The 21934-nt window shown below is 38.0% G+C and overlaps 2 protein-coding genes across 2 annotated transcripts in view; one reads left to right on the top strand and one right to left on the bottom strand.

Moving 5' to 3' along the window:
• The window catches only part of LOC591909 (protein CIP2A homolog), a 22565-nt gene extending 18887 nt beyond the window's left edge, over nt 1–3678 (bottom strand). The window contains exons 1-2 of the mRNA XM_030990625.1: nt 3606–3678; nt 272–391 (exon numbers count right to left, since the gene is read on the bottom strand). Of these exons, the coding sequence (XP_030846485.1) occupies nt 272–373 (102 nt within the window). The 5' untranslated portion in view covers nt 374–391; nt 3606–3678. The remainder of the gene's footprint in view (nt 1–271; nt 392–3605) is intronic.
• A 2240-nt stretch (nt 3679–5918) lies between these two features.
• Nucleotides 5919–20483, top strand: LOC115926120 (rhodopsin-like). Its single transcript, XM_030990617.1, has 3 exons — nt 5919–6150; nt 16955–17045; nt 18767–20483. Exons 2-3 carry the CDS (start codon nt 16967–16969, stop codon nt 19162–19164), a joined length of 477 nt encoding a protein of 158 aa, XP_030846477.1. The 5' UTR covers nt 5919–6150; nt 16955–16966; the 3' UTR covers nt 19165–20483.
• The last annotated feature ends 1451 nt before the right edge of the window (nt 20484–21934 follow it).

Raw genomic sequence — 21934 nt, 5'->3', positions numbered from 1 at the left:
CTTATCTTTAAGTTGGACTTAAAAATTATGGAAAGCCGTTAGCATCTAAAATGTTGATTCAAATCATTTATATTTTCTATTATGAAGGAGATTCCATGTTCTTGATGTGGAATATTCATGAAGTCTAAAATACCTGAATTTTTGCTTTTGAATACAACTTAATTTAAGGATACAAATGGCTCTCCATAATGTTTAAGCCCAACTTAGAGTTAAGTTCGACTTAGGATCTTTGTGAAACACCCCCCTGGTCTGGGGGGGGGGGGTGACTTACATCCAATCTGCTCTGAAGATGAACCAGGTTTGCATCGCTCTGATTCCGGCTGTACTGATTGGCTGCTAACACCACTGACCTGACAACGGACGTGGCCTCCATGATGCTATCAAGGGGGCTCTGAAGAGTAAAAATAATTTGTAAAATGGTAAAATGGTATCAAATGTAAACCAATCACACACTAACACTGTAGGGTCTTGTAAGGTCGATTTGATTCTCAAATCACAATTAGATAGCCCTATTAGATACATGGAATTGAAATCAAATGATTAAATCAAATCTGATTTCTGCCATATTGCTTAACAGCTAATAATACCAAAGAGCTCTGCGTTTGAAGCTCCTTGCTAATACCAATAACCTAACAACAGAGATAGACTTCATGATGCTATCCAGATGGTTTTAAAGAAAACTGAACACTGGTTATGCATATACATGTATATTGCGCTGTAAAGAAACTGTCAGGAAGCAATCAGGACAGTTTAATTAAACAACATCTGTGAGTAGGCTCGAGTCATAATTGTTTTCTTTTTAATTGCCTAATCACCGAAAACCAGCCGGGCTCCGATGCACCAAATGCCACCAATGCCCGCTATTACCACAGACCTTACAAAATAGGTAGCCTCCAGCTGGGGTATACTATCAAGGTGGCTCTAAAGAAAGAAAAAAAGCTTGTGTCAAATGTAAAGCCACTGCAGTCTTATTTTACAAAAGAAAGTGTAATTACAATAGATATGGCAATAAAAAAAATCATCCTGCTTGAGGTTTTGAATGAGAGGAACTGTACCTTCAAAACAATCACCTGCAACTGCAATTATTTAGTCAAAAAATGGCCCAACTTTAGAATACCCCACCAATACCAAATCATCAGGAATCCTCCGTTTAATGGTTACAATTTAGGGCTTCGATGTCGACGTCGTCGCTCAGCTCAATACCGTCTCTACACTATAGCTCTGCACCTCAAACTGAAGCTATCAGTCAAAAATTATGCAAACTTTATTGCATCATGCATGTGCGTAATACCACACATAGGAGCATCACTATCCTGGCTGTGTAGTAAAAGCTGTGCTTTTGATTCTCAACATTTCAAACACCACTGTACAAAACTCAACTGATTTCACTAAAAATCGGTACTTTAGTGACAATTGATGACACCTAAATATCAGTAAAATACATTTTTTTTGACTTACTGATGTTAAAAAGAATAATTTAAAAATTCAAATTGTAAGTCTAGTGTCAAACTTTGCTTACAGCTGCATCGACATGATTGTGTACAGTCTATGCAATATTGTGTGGTGTGTGTATTTGTGTATGGGGTCTAAAAATACCCACCTCACAGCAAGCATGCAGTGCTAGAGGTCAATACGCATTGGCATTGACTCTCTATGCTTTGCTGGAGTGCGTAATACCATAAACCATACAAGAAGTTTGCTTCGTTCATCAGAGTTCAGACTAGACCGAAAGCTTCAGTCTCTATACCGTCGGTTGTTCCACTGAGACTACGTCTGGCTCCACTAGACCTCCGGTTATAGAGACAGAACGATCGCCTATGCCAGCCTATGTTGAAGATATCACGGCTAAATTTTAGCCGTTAGGCCCCTCCCACAAACATGAACAAACTTGCCACAGCCGTATTGTTATGCCCCCAAAATCCCCCAAAATGTCATTTTACCTCGTGCATATTCAATTTTACATTAGGCCTAGGCTATAATACATCGGTTCCACTAACTAACTTGATTGAAATAATTCATTTAATGGTCCCTTTTAAGGAAATTATGGGTCAAAATCGACATCCATGTTGAAAATCTTGCAAGCCGTGTTAAACTCTCGCTACCGTCAATCTCATCCCTTCTAGTCTATGCCGAAGGCAAAATGATTATGAAGGAAAAACTGTGCGCCATCTACACGTTCGTAATGGCGTTATCACAGTTTTTCCTTCATAATCATTTTTGCCTTCGGCGTAGACTAGAAGGGATGAGATTGACGGCAGCGAGAGTTTAACACGGCTTGCAAGATTTTCAACATGGATGTCGATTTTGACCCATAATTTCCTTAAAAGGGACCATTAAACGGATTATTTCAATCAAGTTAGTAAGTGGAACCGATGTATTATAGCCTAGGCCTAATGTAAAATTGGATATGCACAAGGTAAAATGACATTTTGGGGATTTTGGGGGCATAACAATACGGCCGTGGCAAGTTTGTTCATGTTTGTGGGAGGGGCCTAACGAGTAACGGCTAAAATCTAGCCGTGATATCTTCAACATAGGCTGGCATAGGCGATCGTTCAGTCTCTATAACCGGAGGTCTAGTGGAGCCAGACGTAGTCTCAGTGGAACAACCGACGGTATAGAGACTGAAGCTTTCGGTCTAAGTTCAGACTAGACCGAAAGCTTCAGTCTCTCTAATCGTCGGTTGTTCCACTGAGACTACGTCTGGCTCCACTAGACCTCCGATTACAGAGACTGAAGTCTGGGGACCTCTTTCTGTGAGGCACTGTACGGAACAAATGGTTCGGTTCGACCGGACCGCGATGAATGAGATATGCAACGAGATTTTCACTCTTTACATCCTCATAACTGCTGCAATTATAACACAAATTAAAAATAACATATATATAGCTTATTTGACTTACGATAGCTTGCTCATTTAGATCCTAAATTAATGATTAATCCGAGAAAGTCTCGTTGTCAACATTATCCGTCTTGGTGTTAGTTGATGAATATTCATTTTTTCTTTTCGAACGTCCAATAGCTACCGTAGCTACGTACGAGTAAGCCCAGCTTGACCAACGAACTCCCACGAAACGAGTGCTCTGATTGGCCATTTGGCTATGTTTTGGTAGGTTGACCCGGAAATATTTTGGTCAGTTTTATTAAAGAAATGACCCAAATCAGATGGTTATTGCTGTCTAAGTTCAGACATGTCATCAGATCAGTCATCATCAGTGACCCAACTTAATTAAATTAGATCTTCTACATCATACATCTGTAGATCTATATGAACGATACATTCCCTTAGCCTAGAAGAAGAAATTATTTCCAATAGATCTAAAGTCATGTAGAATATATCTATATATCATTACGAAGTGCTTTATCAGCTTCTGGCCGAAATTCAATTCAACTTAGTTACACTATCGTCGTTATAACTAACACAAAATAGAACGTATGGTACTGGTGAGACACCATTTGTTCATTTTGCAGTTACACTAATAATATTATATCACAAAATGCTGTAATTTCCTAAGGTACAGTCATCAAATTAAACATATAATCGATACAACAGCAAAATCGAGTCCAAAACCATGTCGGTATATTGCCATTTCCCGTTAACTCACCGTAATGCAACGCGAATTCGACAGTTTTCTTTTTAAACTCACCGCTTATTTGTTGTGCCAAATATATAAATTTATCCACGATAGATGGCGCCCCAGTACAACGATCTCTTCGTTTTTAGTTTAGCCTTGGGGGGGGGGGGGGGGGGGGGGGGGGGGGGGGGGGGGGGGGGGGGGGGGGTGGGGGGGGGGGGGGGGGGGGGGGGGGGGGGGGGGGGAGGGGGGGGGGGGGCACTCACCAAAATTGACCATAACAAATAATTGAACAGTAAATTAGATAATTTTTAAGATGATAATAAGAATGATACAAAATAGTAATGATGATGATAATAATAATAGCAGTAGCAATAATAACTGTAATAATGATAATGATAATAATTATAATAATGATAATAACAGTGATAATAATAATAATAGTAATACTAATGATAGTGTTTTAAAAATGATAATAATAAGGATAATCATAATCCTACTAATAATGATACAAAAAAATACGAATAATAATAACGATAATCGCCATAATCATAATCTTAATGACAATAATGATGAATAATAGCAATAATAATCTTAATAGCAATATAGACCTAAATACATTATAATGCAACAATATGCCTGGGTTATTTATAATCATGATGATGATGGTGGAGATGATTCATTTTCCTTTTCCTGAACTTTCAATTTCATGGAGGATTTTGTTTTACTCTGAATCACAGGTACAAATCTTGCAATTTTGTCTTATGGATTAATCAAAGGAAACCCATCCAAAAGAAAAAAATGTAGATATTATGAAAATTAGATGTATTCCTGCCCTCTTGTGTACAATATTCCTTGCGAAAATGTACAAGAGATATAAATTCTTGGCATGATGTGTAAATTTTGGCATGACATGGACGCAGCCGTTTTCTTGGAAATGTGACGTCGTAATTACGTCGTCCATACGACGTACGACGTGATTACCACTTTACGACCAATTTATGACGTCTTTAAGACGCAGTCTGCTATCAGGGATGATGCTAGCTCATGGTGAGGATGCTGATGATGAAGATGATGTTGTTGTTGTTTTAATGATGACCAAAAACAAGGTTGATAATCAGTGGCGTAGACAGGTTCGTACACCTGGGGGGATGACTCAGGGGCGGATCTAGCTTTTTGCTAAGGGGGGGTTGACCAAAATAATGACGATGCGGAGCATCGTCCACGAGCCGCGAAGCGGCGAACCGATTTTTTTTGGGGTGTTTATTTGAACCCCGTAAGTGATGTTTTCCTGGCATCTATTAACACAATGGAGACCATAAAAAGCAGTGCATGATAACGTCTTTTTTAAATCAAGTAACAGTTAAATACACAGTTATATCCAGAGTTATCATGTATTTGGTTAAGTTACCAGACGAGTTGAATATCTTCTCACAATATTTGCACTTGAAAGGGTTTCTCTCCAGCGTGCGTTCTTTTTTCTTTTTCTTTTTTTTGTTTTTTGTTTTTTGTTTTGTTTTTTTGGGCCGCCCAAGGGGGGTTTAAACCCCCTAACCCCCCCCCCCCCCCGTAGATCCGCGCTTTTTAATCTTGTGGTTCTCTTCTGGTTTCCAAACCACAAGATAACCACAAAATACTTGTAAGATTTTCTTTTTTTTACCGTCTGAATTGGCTTTCACCGTGTGAATGCGGCTAACAACAATAAACACAATTACAATAATGATGAGGATTATTATTATCATCATCATAATTATTATTATTATTAATATTATAATTGTTATCATTATTATTATTACTATTATTATCATCATTATGACTTATTAAGTAAGCAAATATCATTCCCCAACACCTGGGGGGGATGATTGTACATGCCATCCCCCTCATCCCCCCCCCCCCCCCCCCGTTGTCTACGCCCCTGTTGATAATGTTCACTTATAGTGAATTGCAAGAATTGAATTTAAAGAATAATTATTATGTTTTCACTATCGAAAGAGCAAGAAAATCTCACGAAAAAATTGTAATACTTTCACAATGTTTGTAAACATGTGAATTCGTATGTACCTGTTTTCTCCTGTCAGTAACCTTGTAGATTCGCATTTCATTTTCCCGACTAGATCGATGCATGCCTCACCCCCCCCCCTTCCTCTCCCCTCAGAGGCCTGAATCACGCTAGGCCAGTATTGCCAAAAACCGCACTTTTACAAAGAAAACGGTATATCACTAGCAATCACAGAACTCTAAAAATACATGTACGTCATTTCTATTCTGTGCTCGCATTGCCTCGCAATACATCAAAGTCAACCAACGTATCAAAGTTCGAACCCGGAACTACCAAATGACGAAAAGTTTCCACATAAAATCATAAAAACGCAATATGAACCGCGCAAAGTCGACAATAGAACATCATTATTTGCACTAGTCATTTCATTGGTTCAAACGGGAAATATTTGCAGCTGCAAATCATATTCATTCTCGCACTGAGTTGCAACGGAGATATACTGCACGGCGCGTGACTTCCTCTTAGAAAGGATCTAGTGCATATAATTCATCTGATATTTTGACCAGATCTCGAAAGGTAAGAATGTGCTCTTTTTGCTCTCAAGTTGTCATTGTTTCTTAGATATATTTTTGAAAATTCTATCATCAGCATTACTGAAAGCATTTGCTGCTACAGTAGTATCATACACGATTATGTTCTCTCATCAGCATGGTGTATGCAGATTGAGATTTTTTTTAATCTGTACATTTTGTTGACTTTGCGACCCCCTCCCCCCCCCCTCTCTCTCTCTCTCTCTCTCTCCCTTTCTCTCTCTTTACTCCCTTCTCTTTCTCTCTGTTTCTCTCTGTCTCCCTATCTCGCTATCTCTCTCTCTCTAATCTATCTCTCTCTAATCTCTCTCATATTTCTCTCTCTGTCTCTCTCTCTTTCTCTCCCTCTCTCCCTCTCTCTTTACCCCTTCTCTCTCTGTTTGTCTCTATATCTCTGATCTCTCTCTCTCTATCTCTCTCTCTATTCTATCTTCTTCTAATCTCTCTCTCTCTCTCATCTCTCTCTTTCTCTCCCTCTCTCTCTCTCTCTCTCTCTCTTTACCCCCTTCTCTCTCTCTCTCTCTGTTTATCTCTGTCTCCCTATCTCGCTGTCTCTCTCAATCTCTCTCTCTCTCTCTAATCTCTCTCTCTCTCTCTCTCTCTCTCTCTCTCTCTCTCTCTCATATCTCTCTCTGTCTCTCTCTCTCTCTTTCTCTCTAATCTCTCTCTCTCTCTCTCTCTCTCTCTAATCTCCCCCCTCTCTCTCTCTCTCTCATATCTCTCTCTGTCTCTCTCTCTCTCCCTCTCGCTCTCTCTCTCTCTAATCTCTCTCTCTCTTTCTCTCTCATATCTCTCTCTGTCTCTCTCTCTCTCCCTCTCGCTCTCTCTCTCTCTAATCTCTCTCTCTCTCTCTTTCTCTCTAATCTCTCTCTCTCTCTCTCTCTCTCTCTCTAATCTCCCCCCCTCTCTCTCTCTCTTTCTCTCTAATCTCTCTCTCTCTCTCTCTCTCTCTCTCTCTAATCTCCCCCCTCTCTCTCTCTCTCTCTCATATCTCTCTCTGTCTCTCTCTCTCTCCCTCTCGCTCTCTCTCTCTCTAATCTCTCTCTCTCTCTTTCTCTCTAATCTCTCTCTCTCTCTCTCTCTCTCTCTCTAATCTCCCCCCCCCCCCTCTCTCTCTCTCTCTCTCTATGTATCTCTCTCTCTCTCGCTCTCTCTCTCTCCCATCTGAAGTGAATTGACAAGGTTTCTTGATTAGAAAATGAAAGTCACAATCAAAACCTGATACATCTTGAATTTACAAATAAAACTGTAACATATAAAATACATGTAAAAAGTACGGGGTAAATTAGGCAAATATAAGATTAAGATTCAGTAGTTGCATTGATATGATAAAAGCAATAAGAATTAGAAGAGTTAATGAAGATGAAGAAAAAGGAGGAGAAAATTAAAATAAAATTGAAAGAAAGAAACAAACAAACAAACGAGTTTGATAGTAAAATAGGGGTTTACAATTCATGTTTCTTGAGAATGTGACATCAAAATTCTCCCTTTAACCCCACCTATAGTACGGGGTTAAGCAAAATTTTGCCAGTGTGAAAACAGTATTAAAGTATTCAACAAAGGCCCTAGTTTAATCAGTCCACCTTTCATTCTTGAGTTACGAAAAGCACAACAACAAAAAAACATCAAATTTAAAAGAGGTATTGATAATAAAGTCGTTAACTGTACATGTACATTATTATAGATTACTCTGTCAATTGATGAATTAACATGTTGAACATATACTGGTTTGTCCTATAATCTTGCAAAGAATGTCGCTTCAGAAGAAGCAAATTTACATCAAAAGGAAATATCAGTGTCAGCTATTTGTAAAGGAAATGCATAGATACTATGGATGGAGAATTGCTGGTTGTTGAGTGTTGGTATCAAAATGAAATTCGGAATCTACCAGTGACAATGCGCCCATTATTACGTTTTTCCTTGACGTCAGACAAGAAAAATCTCCCATTCAAAGGCAACTAACCACGGGTAAAACTGAATAGTCAAAACACTATACACACATGTACCAACTATATATTTTGTATTTTGTATTTATTAACATTTATTTCCTTCTCAACAGCACAATATAAAACACAATGTATATATACATGAATTATTTCAACATAGAGTAGACAGTAAATAATTCAGATACGGAAGGAGGCGAAAACCCGGAAAGCATAGCTTGAGTTGGGAACGCCCATAATAAATGAATACGATATATAATATTAATTAGGATATTTCGAAGTTGAATTCTAGGCTGTATTATGAGTGCCTAATGCCCCTTGAAATAAAGAATAGCCACAATGACGTACGCTGGGAGACCCCATACAAGTGCAGCTGAAAATGCATGGGCTAGGCCAGCAATCTGTTTCTCTGCGGTTGTTTTTTGTTCATTTTGTTGTACGTTCTTAATGTTGCTGTGGGTTTTTTTCTTCAATTTAATGCCATATGATTTGTTTTTCTTATATAAACTGTATATTATATATATTGTTCTTCTTCCTTTCACTGTAAATTCTTTTTAATATGACGGAAATACGAACAAACAAATTTTATTTAATGCTTCAGTATACAGAGAACAGATTTAGTGACATTGTCGTTTGGATCGTTAGGACATATCTTAATACAGTTATATTCAACCAAAAAAAGGGTGCGTTTCCTCAAGGACATTATTGAATATACTTTGCATAACTCTAAAAATATTTTAAGAGATTTGTTCATTTAAACAGCGAAGGGCACAGAATGTATTGTATTACACCCATTATTATGTGGGTTTTTTTTCTGGTAAACAATCGATTATGTTTTCATTATGAGTAGGTTTTTGGCAGGGAAATTGGCACCAGAAAAAGTTGTTTTGTAATGCAATGCAAAATGACCTCAATATTCTCTTTTCAATCGTTTCATTTTTTCATATACAGTGCATAATTGTAATGTCACCAAACTGCATTAAACTTATTGTAAAGAATCGTACTTGAAAACAAAAATTGTTTAATGAATTTGAATTACAAGTAATGCGCCTGTACAGAAACGTAAAAATCCAGAGGATTTTGTATCGTGGAGATCATCGTAATAATTATACCGCCTATTACAGTTAAAGTTGATACTCTAAGACAATCCCAAATACTGAGATAATTACATAAATAGAAAGCTTTTAACCCCCATAATAACACCAAATGGTGTCCACTCGACAAAACAAGTTTAAAATAATGAATTTATTCGAGTAAACTCTACCAAAATATCTAAGTCTGAAACCCGGAAGTGCACGTAGAGTCGGGCCTCTATCCGTGACGTCACGAACGGGAGTCATGGGCTCAGTGAGAGTGAATGGCAGTGGTAAATGCTATCCTGTCAGAGCTTAGATGTGTTGTTGTTAAGGAGTATATTTGATGGATTTTCTGTTTTCATTTGAATGAAGAATAACGAAGCAACATTTTCCAGTCGCTGATTTCTTTTTATATCCTCATATTCACCTATTTGGTAGAGATTTAAGACGAGTTTACTGCTTAGGAATTAAAGTTAAATCGTGCACTTATGAATAGGCGGATGCATTATATTGTCATCAGATGTACATGAGCAGTTTTGTAAAACGAATAGGTCTAGAACTATGATAGTACTTATCATAGATGTGTGTGACTGCCTCAAAAAGGATACAGTACCAGTTAAACATTTTATGTTGTAAAATATTGAACGAGATCATGCAAGCGCGCGCTTCCTCTATAATATTTTGGCGAGTGATGCGGCTCTTGCATGAACGTTCGTGGAGCGAGCAGAATCGGGAGGTAAGACCAAGCCGCTGCTCTAGGCGCTGCTTGCTTGTGATGGAACGTACGTGCGCTAGTTATATGTTTATCGGCAATTGCAAGAGAATGAAAGCGACGTTGCCAGCTAAGAAAAACAACTAACAAAGACTTGCTCCTGACTACCGGTGTCAGAATTGGTAGATGAAGGATGTTCAGGGCCAAGGAAGGCGAAAGACATGGGAAAAAGGAAGAAGAAACCATCGGGAGATCGCTGTAGTGTATGGTAATGAACATGGGTAGACAGCTACTGTTCACTCCGTGCCTGGGCCGATTTCAACACCAAAACAAAAATTACATGGTGAAAATATCGACTATTAATTATAGCACATCGTTGGCATGTATATGTCATAATTTTTAAAAGGGGAATTGATATTAATACTATGAAGTACTAGGGGAAGGTAAAGAATTGTACATAGAATTATGATTTAATAGACTTTTCAGCCTTTGAAACAAAAATATGCAGAAAATCGTATCACTCTGCACATGTTTGCTATGGAACATCCGGGTACGTGAATATACTCTCTCCCGGACGTGAGGTCATAAATAGTAGACCAGCGTCGTGACTGATTTTCTATGCAAAGAGAGGCGGATATTTTAGACATTTCAATTGAGGATTTCGAGAAGACAGAATTTTTTTGTGATATACTAAGTAATTGAAAAACTTTAAAATAACATATACTTGCCGTAGGTAACAAATTAAGGGACATTTATTTGCTTAGAGTATCAACTTTAAGAACTAAATTAATCATACCTGTAATGTTTTAAGCGCTTAGAGACGGTATTCAGTATTAAGCGCTAAACAAATCCAGATTATCATCATAATTGTTACCCTCACCAAGTTCTGTAATTTTCAAGTATGCGAACAAAATTATTGTTTTCCGATTTCATTGACTTTTCTGGGTATTATCAAAGCCGAAATCTAAAAGCATTCAACGTATTATTCATCCAAGGGGGGGGGGGGCTAAAGACTAAGATCGACTTAAAGTTGGACTTAAGTATGGCATGCTGTTTATGTCACTGGTTGCTCTCACTGTTGATATCTCAATTATGATCTTTAGATAATATTTTTTCCTTCAATAATGAACTATCAACGGTAATAGATTTGTGACCACGATTTGTAGCCTATACGTCCTTTTAGTTTGAGTTTGAGTTTGAGTTTATTGATTTCACATTTCACATGCAGAAATAATACAGATAACAAAATATACATAAAATACATATTGTTTCATAATTTAAAAAAATGATTATATTGATTGACAAGGTAATCATCACATTTGTTTGACAACTAATATCATTTAAAGGAAACCCAGACAAAAGTACAAACTGTGAAATGTGCAGGAACCTATAGAAAAGCAGAGCTTGTAAAGAATAGGTTCCTGGGAGACTTGAAAAATAACAGGGACAGAAAATGTTTACTGTGGCGAGAGGTACACAACTAAGACGGCAGTACTTGACAAATAATAATGTTTGCGAGTCCTTTGAGAAACCAATGCCAGGAATGGTTAGGGGAACTAGTGACATGAAAGGCCTGCCATATTAAGTTCAACTTAAAGTCAATTTTAGTTTTTGTGAAACACTCCCCAGTCCATGAGTTACGAAACACACACACAAACATCAAATTAACGAGAAGTATATAGGGCAGATTTAGTTGCCACTTGTAAGTGTACGTGTTTACGATGATGGTTTGTTTATGTTTTAATAAGTGCTATAATTAGAGGCTGTGACGTGCGACAAAAAGTTCTAAAAAGGCTATACGATGATGGTTTGTTTATGTTTTAAAAAGTGCTATAATTAGAGGCTGTGATGTGCGACAAAAAGTTCTAAAAAGGCTGTGACGTGCGACAAAAAGTTCTAAAAACAAGTTTCAGTTAATGAGGCTATAAACACTCATGTTTTATTGTAAATTTATGATAGTAATAATATCTATTTGTATTAACATTATCATAAACAAGAACGTCTGCGCTTTCGATCAATATCATTTTTCGTCCAAATGATTTTATTTCCTCCTCTTGTTTTTGAACTGTGGTCGTTTCTTTAACATTTAACCTATATAACCACCATAATTTAGACTGAACTATGAGCTTGAACATGATGGTTTTATGTTTGTATTAGTATTTGCACTTGCTTGTTAAGTAAATCAGTATTTCCCTTAAGTCAATTGAACGTCCATATACCATACAGTCATTTAACGTCCTGTTCAAATGATGACGTCACAATGTAGAGCATCACTGTCATCCTGACTTCCTCTGGTTCCCGTTTCGCGGAATAATTGCAAGTCATGGCAGTATAGTTATCGGGGAAATAGTTGGCAACTAACTCATAATGATAATAATATATGAAATAATAATAATAATAATGATAATAATAATAATGATGATCATAACAATGATGATGATAATAACAATGATATTACAGAATAACTTAAAGGTAATATTTGAGCTAAATTGTGTTCTTTTAAACGTATCATTAATGTATTTTAGGCCATATAATTATGTTTTAGCTTCGTTTATTGAACGAGTCTTTGTTTTTCAGCTGCACATTCGATTATTAGTTTTATATAAATGAATAACAGAATAATTGACTTAGACTTATTGGAAGGGTACTACATAATATACGGCAGTCAATAGTATGAATTTAATAAAAACGATTTCAGTCAATATTTTAGGAGTATAATTTAGATATTGTTGTCTGTTAACCATTCATCCTATAGTTATACACGATTGGCTGTTTAGAACTGAAAATGTGTTGAATAGCGCATGCAATATTCCACTGCCTATATACTTAGCATTGGAATCTGTAGCTAAGAGCGGTTTGCAGTACATACACCCAGAAATGTGAAAGAGGAAGTTTGCTACAAAATTTTGCTTCGTAAATACCACTACAAACGAAGACCAAAAACCCTTTCAAATACGTAATATTGATAATACCCCGCGAATGGCGTATCAAGAAACTGATGGCGGGGTTAATTTTGTAGTCCTACTGAGTTCGACAAACCGAAACATTTTCGGTGATGAGGAATCAGTTTCCTTATTTCTTTTTTTTTTACTTCCGGACTCGGTAACTTTTTTGGAATTATTCGCTCTCCATTACAATGTTGCAGTACTATGTGAATGAAAAATATGGAATTTTGGGTTTCTCAAAAATTATGATTGATGCAGATTTGGAATTACAGTAAATTTAGGTCGTTTTTTAAACATTTAAGGAGGTGCCTGGAAGCAGAGGAGATCAGAAAGTATGATTTTATGACAAAGTTAATCTACGCTTATTAATGATCACACTCGTTTCTACAACCAAATACCCAATTTTATTCATATTCTGTTATGCAATTCACAGTTCCTCATCCAAATCTATTTGTTTTCCTTCGAAATAGTTGATGTGTTTAGCGTAAAGCAAAGGGGATTATTTTTGCCAGTAAAAGTTTCTCTTTCGTCGAGAATACTGCATGTCCATTTCCCCCGACGTGGCTTCGATACACGCGTCCTTGATACAAACAACTTTTATATAGGAATTGTGTGTTTCTCTCATTTTCTTTTCAACCATTACGTAGGCCTACTTTTTCTTTTGATTGTATTTGCATAATTCTATATAAAACTGAAAGCCACTATCCACATGTTTTGGGGCCAATGATTCGTACTGTTGTCTTCAGTGGCGTAGCTACAGAAGGCTACGGGGGCACGTGACCCCATCCCCCCCCCCCCCCCTCTTTCTCGAGTGGTGAAAAATATAATAAGACAGATAGAAAAGCGTTGTAAGAGAGAAAAGACAGGGGAGAACGAAGACGCCTGCCTGGGCCACCTCCCACCCCCCCCCCCCCGAAATTGGTATTCTTCTTCTTCAGTCAGGTGGCGCTATTTATAGAGTTTGCGGCCATCCTTCTTTGTCTGCTGTTGCGCTTGTTACCTCTGACAGCTTTTTCCCTGTCCATATTTTGATGTCTTTGAACCAGGAAATAGCAGGTCTGCCTCTTTTTCGCCTGGCTTAGACTGTTCCTGTTTTATAAAGGGACTTTCCAAGACCATCTCTCCATACTACATGGCCAAAAAACTGCAGTTTCCTTCTGGCAATACTCTTTCTGAGCAACATCTCTGTATCCAGCTTAATTGTCCAGTACCCATCGGTTTGTTCTTCTGTCTGTCCACGGAATCCTCAGTATTCGCCGGTACATCCACATTTCAAACGCATCCACTCTCGTTTCATCTCTTTTGGTATACCCTTCCAAATTCGCATTTCAAAGAGTTTCAAAGAGGCGCTCCCCCCCCCCCCCCCTCCCCCTTTACTCAATCGTTCCAGTGTACCCTCAAGCTGCGCCACTGGTTATTGTTTACCTACCAGGATAATGGAAAATATCAAGGTACAGTCAAACCTGTCTATAGCGACCGCCCAATTAAGGGAAACACAAAAAGTGGTCTTTATAGACAGGTGATCTTTGTAGATAGGTTCCTTTAGTACATGATTCAATGAGAAACCATTTTCAATGGAAACAACAAATGTGGCCTTTGTAGACAGGTGGTCACTATAGCAGGTTTGACTGTATTTCCTCCATGAGCGTTACAGACCGCATCCTCCGCTCCTCCACCACTCTCTGTTATGTCCCTTTTGCAGCCAATATCAAGTTCTGTAGAACATTGCAGGAATTATGAATATGTCATGTATGTCCTTTCTGTAAAAGTTAATTGAAACTATTAATCAGAAGATTAATAAAGTAGTGAATTTTTCAATATTTGAAAGAATGTTTGACTATAAAAAGGATATGTTTTTGAGGTATTTATTTCTTATGCTTAAATACTATATTTATTTATGCAAATTTCAAAGTAAAATACCCAATTTTCAGGGTTTCAGAACTTACATTGACTATAATAAAGATCTTGAATATCGTATTGCAAAAAAAGAAAAACAAACTGCCCTTGCACTTTAAAAAATGGAAGTTTGTTTTATAATGCTGTTTTATAATGTTGTATCGGTACGTGCATGTAGGCCTAATTGTCTGCATCTGAGTGTAAATTTACTTTTTTTGTGAGGTTTTGATCTGCGTTTTACTGCTTTTTTGTAATATTTTTATAACAACTTGTAAATATTGTAATTGTTTTTTTATTGTTCAATAAAACACATAAAAAAAGTTAAATGTTAACAGTGTCCTAGTATTCAAATTATGCAAGGAAACCCGTTTACTTTCTAGACTTCCCTGTCAGACACTATTGAGTGACTGACTGGCTTTGTTCTTCTTTGGTAATAACATACATAACATGATCTGTAAAGGGTAAATGAGCATTTGTCTACATCAATAACCCACTTCTTGTAATGGCCAAAATTAAACTGATTGAATCTTTGTGCAGCAGAAAACGTACGGCCATTCGGTACAATGGTCTGAAAATCAGACTATTACTTTAGTGATTGCAATCACTTAAGCCGATTGACAACTAATGGTCGTTATTTTCATATCTCAGGAGATCGTGAGATTTTTTTGAAAAATGACGCCGAATTGATCGCCGATTTAAAGCGCGACATTCGGCGTCGGTGTGAACTAGGCATTAAACACATTTTCAAGCCCTTTCGTTTTGAGGGAAGTTCTAAATAAGTATTGTCTTTCAATTTCGAATTTAACCTTTTCATTTTTTGGACTTGCAAATGAAACATAGTCATCATTTGTCACTCTATCCAGTGGACCCCTCTAAAAAACAGCCCTCGCGTTGATTAGGGTGTTCCATATCACAAGTGGAAAATAAATAAATAGATAAATCCACCAAACTTAATTACCTTTGCCATCTTTTCTTCACAGCCACATTCCAAAACTCTCCGACCTTTTGAGGTCTTTTGTTTTCAGAGTCTATGCCTCTGATCCATAGAGCAGCACAATATTCAACAAAGTAGTATCTGTGTTTTAATTAAGTATAAGTATTAAAAAAATATAGAAATAGAGTAATAACTTCACAAGACTTAGTAATGTACTAATACTTTTTTTATTGTATTACTTTTAAATTACCTTTAATTTACTTGCAACCATGAACCTGATATAGGTGTATTTTGACCTAATGTCTTCTTTTTCCCTTCTTGCATGTTTTCCCCCTTTTTTACTCTCTCATTCTTATTTTCTTCATTTATCATCATCTTCTTGTCATTCTGCTAGTGCTTCTGATTTGTTTTTGTCTCGTTTAATTTTTTTAATTTTTTTATTGTCTGTCATGTTTTTTTGATTGCGTAATTTTTTTCAAAATTAAGTTATAAATGTATAAAGTATAATTATTATTGTGCGAACTTACATCTAACAAGCTTTGCTTTCAAGTAGGTTCGTTTTTTTTTCTTCATTTCTTGTAATTAAATCATTTTGCATTACAATGACTTAAAAACAATGTCAAAGATATTTCAATGCTCACTTCTGATATATCATTACGTTCATTATTATCTGTTATCGTTTATATTATGTGAAAAGAAATGAAAAATAAATTCGCTCTGTATAAAGCTACTGCTACTACTACTACTACTACTACTACTACTACTACTACTACTACTACTATTGTGTACCAATGTATGTATTTTGGCCTAATGTATTTTTGTTCGTGTCTGATGATAATCCGACCTTGTGGATTTGTATTAATACAATTGAATCTGAACTTTGAATTTGAATTAGCACATTGTAAAGCTCTCTACTATGTTACCATATCAAATTGTTTATGACTATGTCATTGTTTGATGTATCACGCATAGGCCTTCTCAGGCCGGCCGTCTGATGACGGTGTGATTTTTTTTTAAATAAAGAAATAAACTTAACTAATCTGAACTATATTAAGTGGGAAAAGTGGAGCGGGGAGGAGGCGGTAATCAGATTAAGGGTGGATGAGCCAGTATAGGCCAAATAGCGGTCGAATATAGCTCCATGCTTCAGTTAGATTATAATTCTTTTATAACATTAGAAGGGAAAAGGAAGTAACAGAAAGAAAATAGATTATTACCCTTGTAAATCCCCTTCTAGATACTATTTGATTATTGACCAATTTTTCTTTTGTTTTTTTGTTACAGAACACAATCAAGATGGCGTCACTGAGAACCTTATCTGCTATTTTCATTCTATTCTGCAGTGTAATACACAGTGCAATGGCCTATAGCGTCTGTAAGTACAGTATAACACGTAACGCCCGTCGCTTAAAGCCCCTCTAAATTAATGTTGGGAGCCCCCAAAATTTCACTTGAATTGTATCATAATGTGAAAGAGGATGTCATCTAAGACATAGTTTTCTGCAAGGACTTTCAAAACACCTTCTTTCTTCTTCTTCTTCTTCTTTTTTTTTTTTGGGGGGGGGGGGACATCTTTGCAGAAGTGTGTCTTATAGATTACAATTTAAGTAAAATTTTGCCATCAAATTTGGGGTGAATTTGGGGCTCCCAACACCTTAAGAGGGGCTTTAAGATTTGTTCACTTTTCGATGTTAAAAAATGACCTACACTTTGGATGCTGTTTACTCATTTTCAATACTTCTCTATCTGCACAAACTCAATGGTTTCGACACCAACTGCATGCGGTTAGTTGTAAAGCTCTCTTGAGGAAGTTTACAGAAGATTTGTCTCGGTTTAAGACTTTTGAAAAGAATACCAGTGAATGCGATGATTATTGAGAATGAGATGGGGAATCCCCCTTTCTTTTGGAAATGATTGCGTGGGAATGAATTACGTGTCAGCACGGTACAGAATAAATATCCCGGGCAAATGCTTTTGAAAAGAATTTCAGTGAATGCGAAGATTGGTTATATATTGGGGGCCGCCATCTCTTTTACAAATATTACAATTCAAAAGTATGCAATAAATCGTTGACAAAGTCTAAAATTGTTTTCTAAACGTGTCAGCTACCAGCTAGTATAGATGTGACCCCCCCCCCCTCTCTCTCTTTATGTATTTATATGGTTTTTAGGATTGTTGACAAACACGAGTCAGTATAGGAATCGCGGCTCTTGCCCTCTTGCCGTCAACGCCCCCACCCACCCAGTGGCGGATCCAGCGGGGGGGGGGGGGGGGGCCGGGCCCCCCCCCCCCCCCCTTGAGAAAAAAAAAATCATGTAAAATCACGTGATTTTTACCTTTTTTGGGTGTTGGGCCCCCCCCCCCCTGGCGCTCAAGGGGGGGGGGGGGGTGCAAATTGAAATTTTTTGAGGATCAAAAAAAAAAAAAGGTGCTCACTTCCCCTCCCCCCCTCCCCCCCCCCCCCCCCCCCCCCCCCCCCCCCCCCCCCCCCCCCCCCACTGAGCGAATTTTTGGCCGGTGCGTTTTTCAAATTTTCGGGAGCAAAAAAAAAAAAAAGTTGGGCCCCCTCCCCTAAGAAATCCTGGATCCGCGCCTGCACCCACCCTCCACTCTTGTTCTGCCCGTGACTCGATCACTAGGGACTTTTAGATTTGCACGTCGACATAGTGGACTGCAGGCCTGGTGGACTGCTACGCGTGACGTTCTTTCAAGAAAATGTGGCGTCTTTTAAAGGCACTGTCAGTGCCTTATAAGGACGTCACACGTATCAGTCCACTATGTCGACATGCAAAATAAAAGTCCCTACTGTTATTCACTAGTTGGTGCTAGCATCGAGTCCTCTGCCTGTCAAGTGCATGGACATTAGGTGATGTGGGCAAGTTGACCATGAGCTGGCGCTGTGCTTTATAGCAAGGGACATAACAGAGCCATTTATAGATGGCTCTGGGTATAGTAGTAACAGAACCGTCTTTACACAAAAAAATGGCTCTGGATATAGTAACAGTGTCGTATATACTGGATAGTAAGCTATAGATAGTTCATCAGTTCAGTATCGCTTTTTTAATAATCCTATATTTCTTTGTTTCGTTTTCGCAGACTATGGTTCTTGGTACCTCTACGTTTGGATACCGCTCGTGATCATCGCAATTATCCGATGCTGCTGCTATTATAACCAAAAGAAAGAACGCGAAGCACAAACGGTCTATGTGGATCAGGGCGGTCGACCCACCGGTCAGGCACAGACGGTTATCAGCACCCAAATGACGGCAGGCTCGACCGTGATCAATCCTCCCCAGTATCAACCCGCTCTGCACTACGGGCAGCCTCAAGGCGCCGTTATCAATTCGGCCTACACACCAGATCCTGCAGGTACCGCCTACCCGCCCAATGCACCGGGACTGCCCTATCCGCCCAGTTCACCGAGGCAACCGGGTACCGCGTACCCACCTCCCCCTCAGTACAGTGAAGCGGTTAAACTCCCCGAACCTCTTTAGTCACTTAAGAAGAAGATATTGATTAAATCTACATCCAGTTAGATGTTTATCATTTCGTGAGCGTGAAATCAACTCGAAACACATATAATTACAGCTGCACAAATCCACATTATTTTGTTACTCGTGCTCAGAAGTGGCGGATCAGAATTCGGGAATGGGGGGGGGGGGGGGGGGGGGGGGGGGAGGAACGCCAGTCTGACAATTTTGTGAAAAAAGACTTCTCCTATACAAAGTTTAAAAATAGCAAAAGGCTATCAGCCCATGACCAGAAATTTTCTATCCCCCCTCCCCCCCCCCTTTGTTCGCTGTGGGGGGGGGGGGGGGGTACCTCCCCTTGATTCGCCTTTGCGCATCCAACATTAAATGCACAAGGTGCCTACAAGGTGTTATGGTTGCCCAAGTTTCAACTTAAACTCTAATGCACTGAAGGTCTTGGATGTTATGTTCAATACTTCAATAAAGAAAAAAAGAGCCTTTAATATGAAATGACGTGGTACACGGCCGCCCAAAAATAGGCAAACCGCTGCATTATTTGTTTAATGTTTAAATGAATGACTTTGACGTGTATTCACCGAGCTCTGTGTTTAAGATACCTACGGCATGATAAAACGTCATTATCCACACGAGGGTTTAGTCGCGTGTGTTTGTGTTTACTCAGTAAAATGATGCATTTCATATAATTATTCTCTATCTTAGGCGTGATACTTTGCAGAACATAAGTGAAAGATTGTTGGCTCCTACTTTTGGCCTTCGATTCTAAAATAACAAAGAACACTCTTCAATATGACATGTCTGCTTCATAATGATGCGTAGTGTAATAGTTATTCACATTATGACTTTAAGTGTGTAAAATAAAATAATGTGACTATATCCACGTAAATAATATGAAATCGTATTTTTGTACTGTATATTTTCGGAATTTTTTGTTGTTCCGGTAATTTCGAAAATTTTCTTCAGGGGTTAATAGATATTGCAGTCTTCCATACTCCATTTTTTTTTTAAAGAGGAAGTGCACCCTCGATGATATCAAATTCGTTTTTGATAAAAGCAGAAAACTGAGAGAAACAAATTAGTGAAAGTTTAAACAAAATCCGATTAAAAGCAGGACAGTTATGAATTTTTAAGTTGTCATCAGTGGAACACAAATTGGCAACACTGTGTCGTATCTTGCAAGCTCCTCCCCATTTTTCTCTGTACATACAATTTCATAGTTATTAATGACGGGATAGACCTGTTTTATACAGGGTTGTATACAAACACATTTGACATAATTATATCTAGGGTGAATGTATGTAACTTTCTCAAGAGAAAATATAATTAAAAAAAAAAAAGTTTTTTGGCAATAGTACAGGGCGAAAGGTAGGGGACCTCCCAAGATATACATTACATAATTGTCAATTTGTGTTAGATCGATCGCAACTTCAAAAGTTCATAATTTTTTTTCTTTCTAATCGGATTTCACTCGAACCGTAACTGAACTGAACCAACGTAATGATCAAGGTGCACGCCCCCCCCCCCCCCGATTATAATTATTATCACGAATTTTCTCTGACATTAGCTATAATTATCCTTTCTTTTCTTAAAAATGTAATTAAATGCAAGTTAGTTTAGTTTACATACACTTTGAGGCTGTGCATTATATTCGTATGTTCATTTTCACCCAAAATTATATTTCGGTACTGTTTTTGTAATATGTTCGGATTTTTTCCCGACCTTGCTTTATATTTAAACTTGGCTTTATTATTCACTAAGTGAAACAACATTTTTAAAGCATGAAATTATTTTTCTAAAACGGAATGAAGCCATGATCTTGTTTGTATATAATCATCTTTGATAAAGCTTCCAATGAGAAAAATGACACTAGTTTGTTTTCATTTTTTTCGTTTGTTTGTTTGATTGGATTTGTATTTTTTGCTTTTGATGTTTTATTTAACCTGCGATGTGCGTTACTTCCTTTAGCCATGTTAACAAAACAATCAACGTCCATAATCATGATACCATATTGAATTGTGAAAAAGAAAAGGAAAAACAGATCGGATTATGCGACTATCGCAAGTTTGTTTGAACGAAATTGGATAACCGACAAGTTCACAAGCTCAAATACATGTTATATTTTGTTGGATCCAACCTTCGTATAAAGTTGAATGGAGTGAGAACAAAAATCACAGAAAGTAAGGTGACTGTCGCAGACTGGCGAATGCTTGAATCGGATAAGCACCTAAAGCAATTAAGTATGATATATGGTAATGGTATGGCATATCCGGACACCCACCCCTTGGACAACCACCCCTAGGACAACAACACCCTAGGAAAACTAATCCCCAGACAACTACCCCTAGGATAGTTGTCCTAAAGGATGGTTGTCGTAGGGGGTAGTTGTCCTGGGGGTATATGTCCTAGGGAGCAGGCACGTAGCCACAAGGAGGGGGGGGGGGAGAGGTGCCCCCCCCCCCCAAAAAAAAAAATCCAAGATCGGTTGAACTTTTTTAGACCCCCCTTTTTTTTTTACCTCGATCGATTACATGTATGTGCCCCCCCCCCCCCCCCCAAAAAAAAAAAACTCCATCAAACTCTGGCTATACGTGCCTGCTAGGGAGTAGTTGTCTCGGAGTAGTTGTCTTTAGGGGGTGGTTATCCAGTGGGTGGTTGTCCAGGGGGTAGGTCATGGTAGCCAGATGGCCGAATTGCAGAATTTGGTATATTGCGTAAAAACATAAATAATTCTACAAACGTAAATAAACTACAGTACAATTATCCAGCAAATTGTATA

Source organism: Strongylocentrotus purpuratus, unplaced genomic scaffold, assembly GCF_000002235.5.
Source record: "Strongylocentrotus purpuratus isolate Spur 01 unplaced genomic scaffold, Spur_5.0 spur5_contig_844, whole genome shotgun sequence".
In the NCBI taxonomy this organism is placed as follows: Eukaryota; Metazoa; Echinodermata; class Echinoidea; order Camarodonta; family Strongylocentrotidae; genus Strongylocentrotus; species Strongylocentrotus purpuratus.
Note: the sequence above shows the minus strand (reverse complement) of the source record. Positions and strands in the feature narration are given on the sequence as shown.

Excerpts from the sequence above, each read along its gene's own strand:
- LOC115926120 (XM_030990617.1), top strand. The coding sequence starts at position 16,967 with ATGGCGTCACTGAGAACCTTATCTGCTATTTTCATTCTATTCTGCAGT. Across the intron at positions 17,046-18,766 it reads TGCAATGGCCTATAGCGTCT|ACTATGGTTCTTGGTACCTC; the intron begins GTAAGTACAGTA and ends TCGTTTTCGCAG.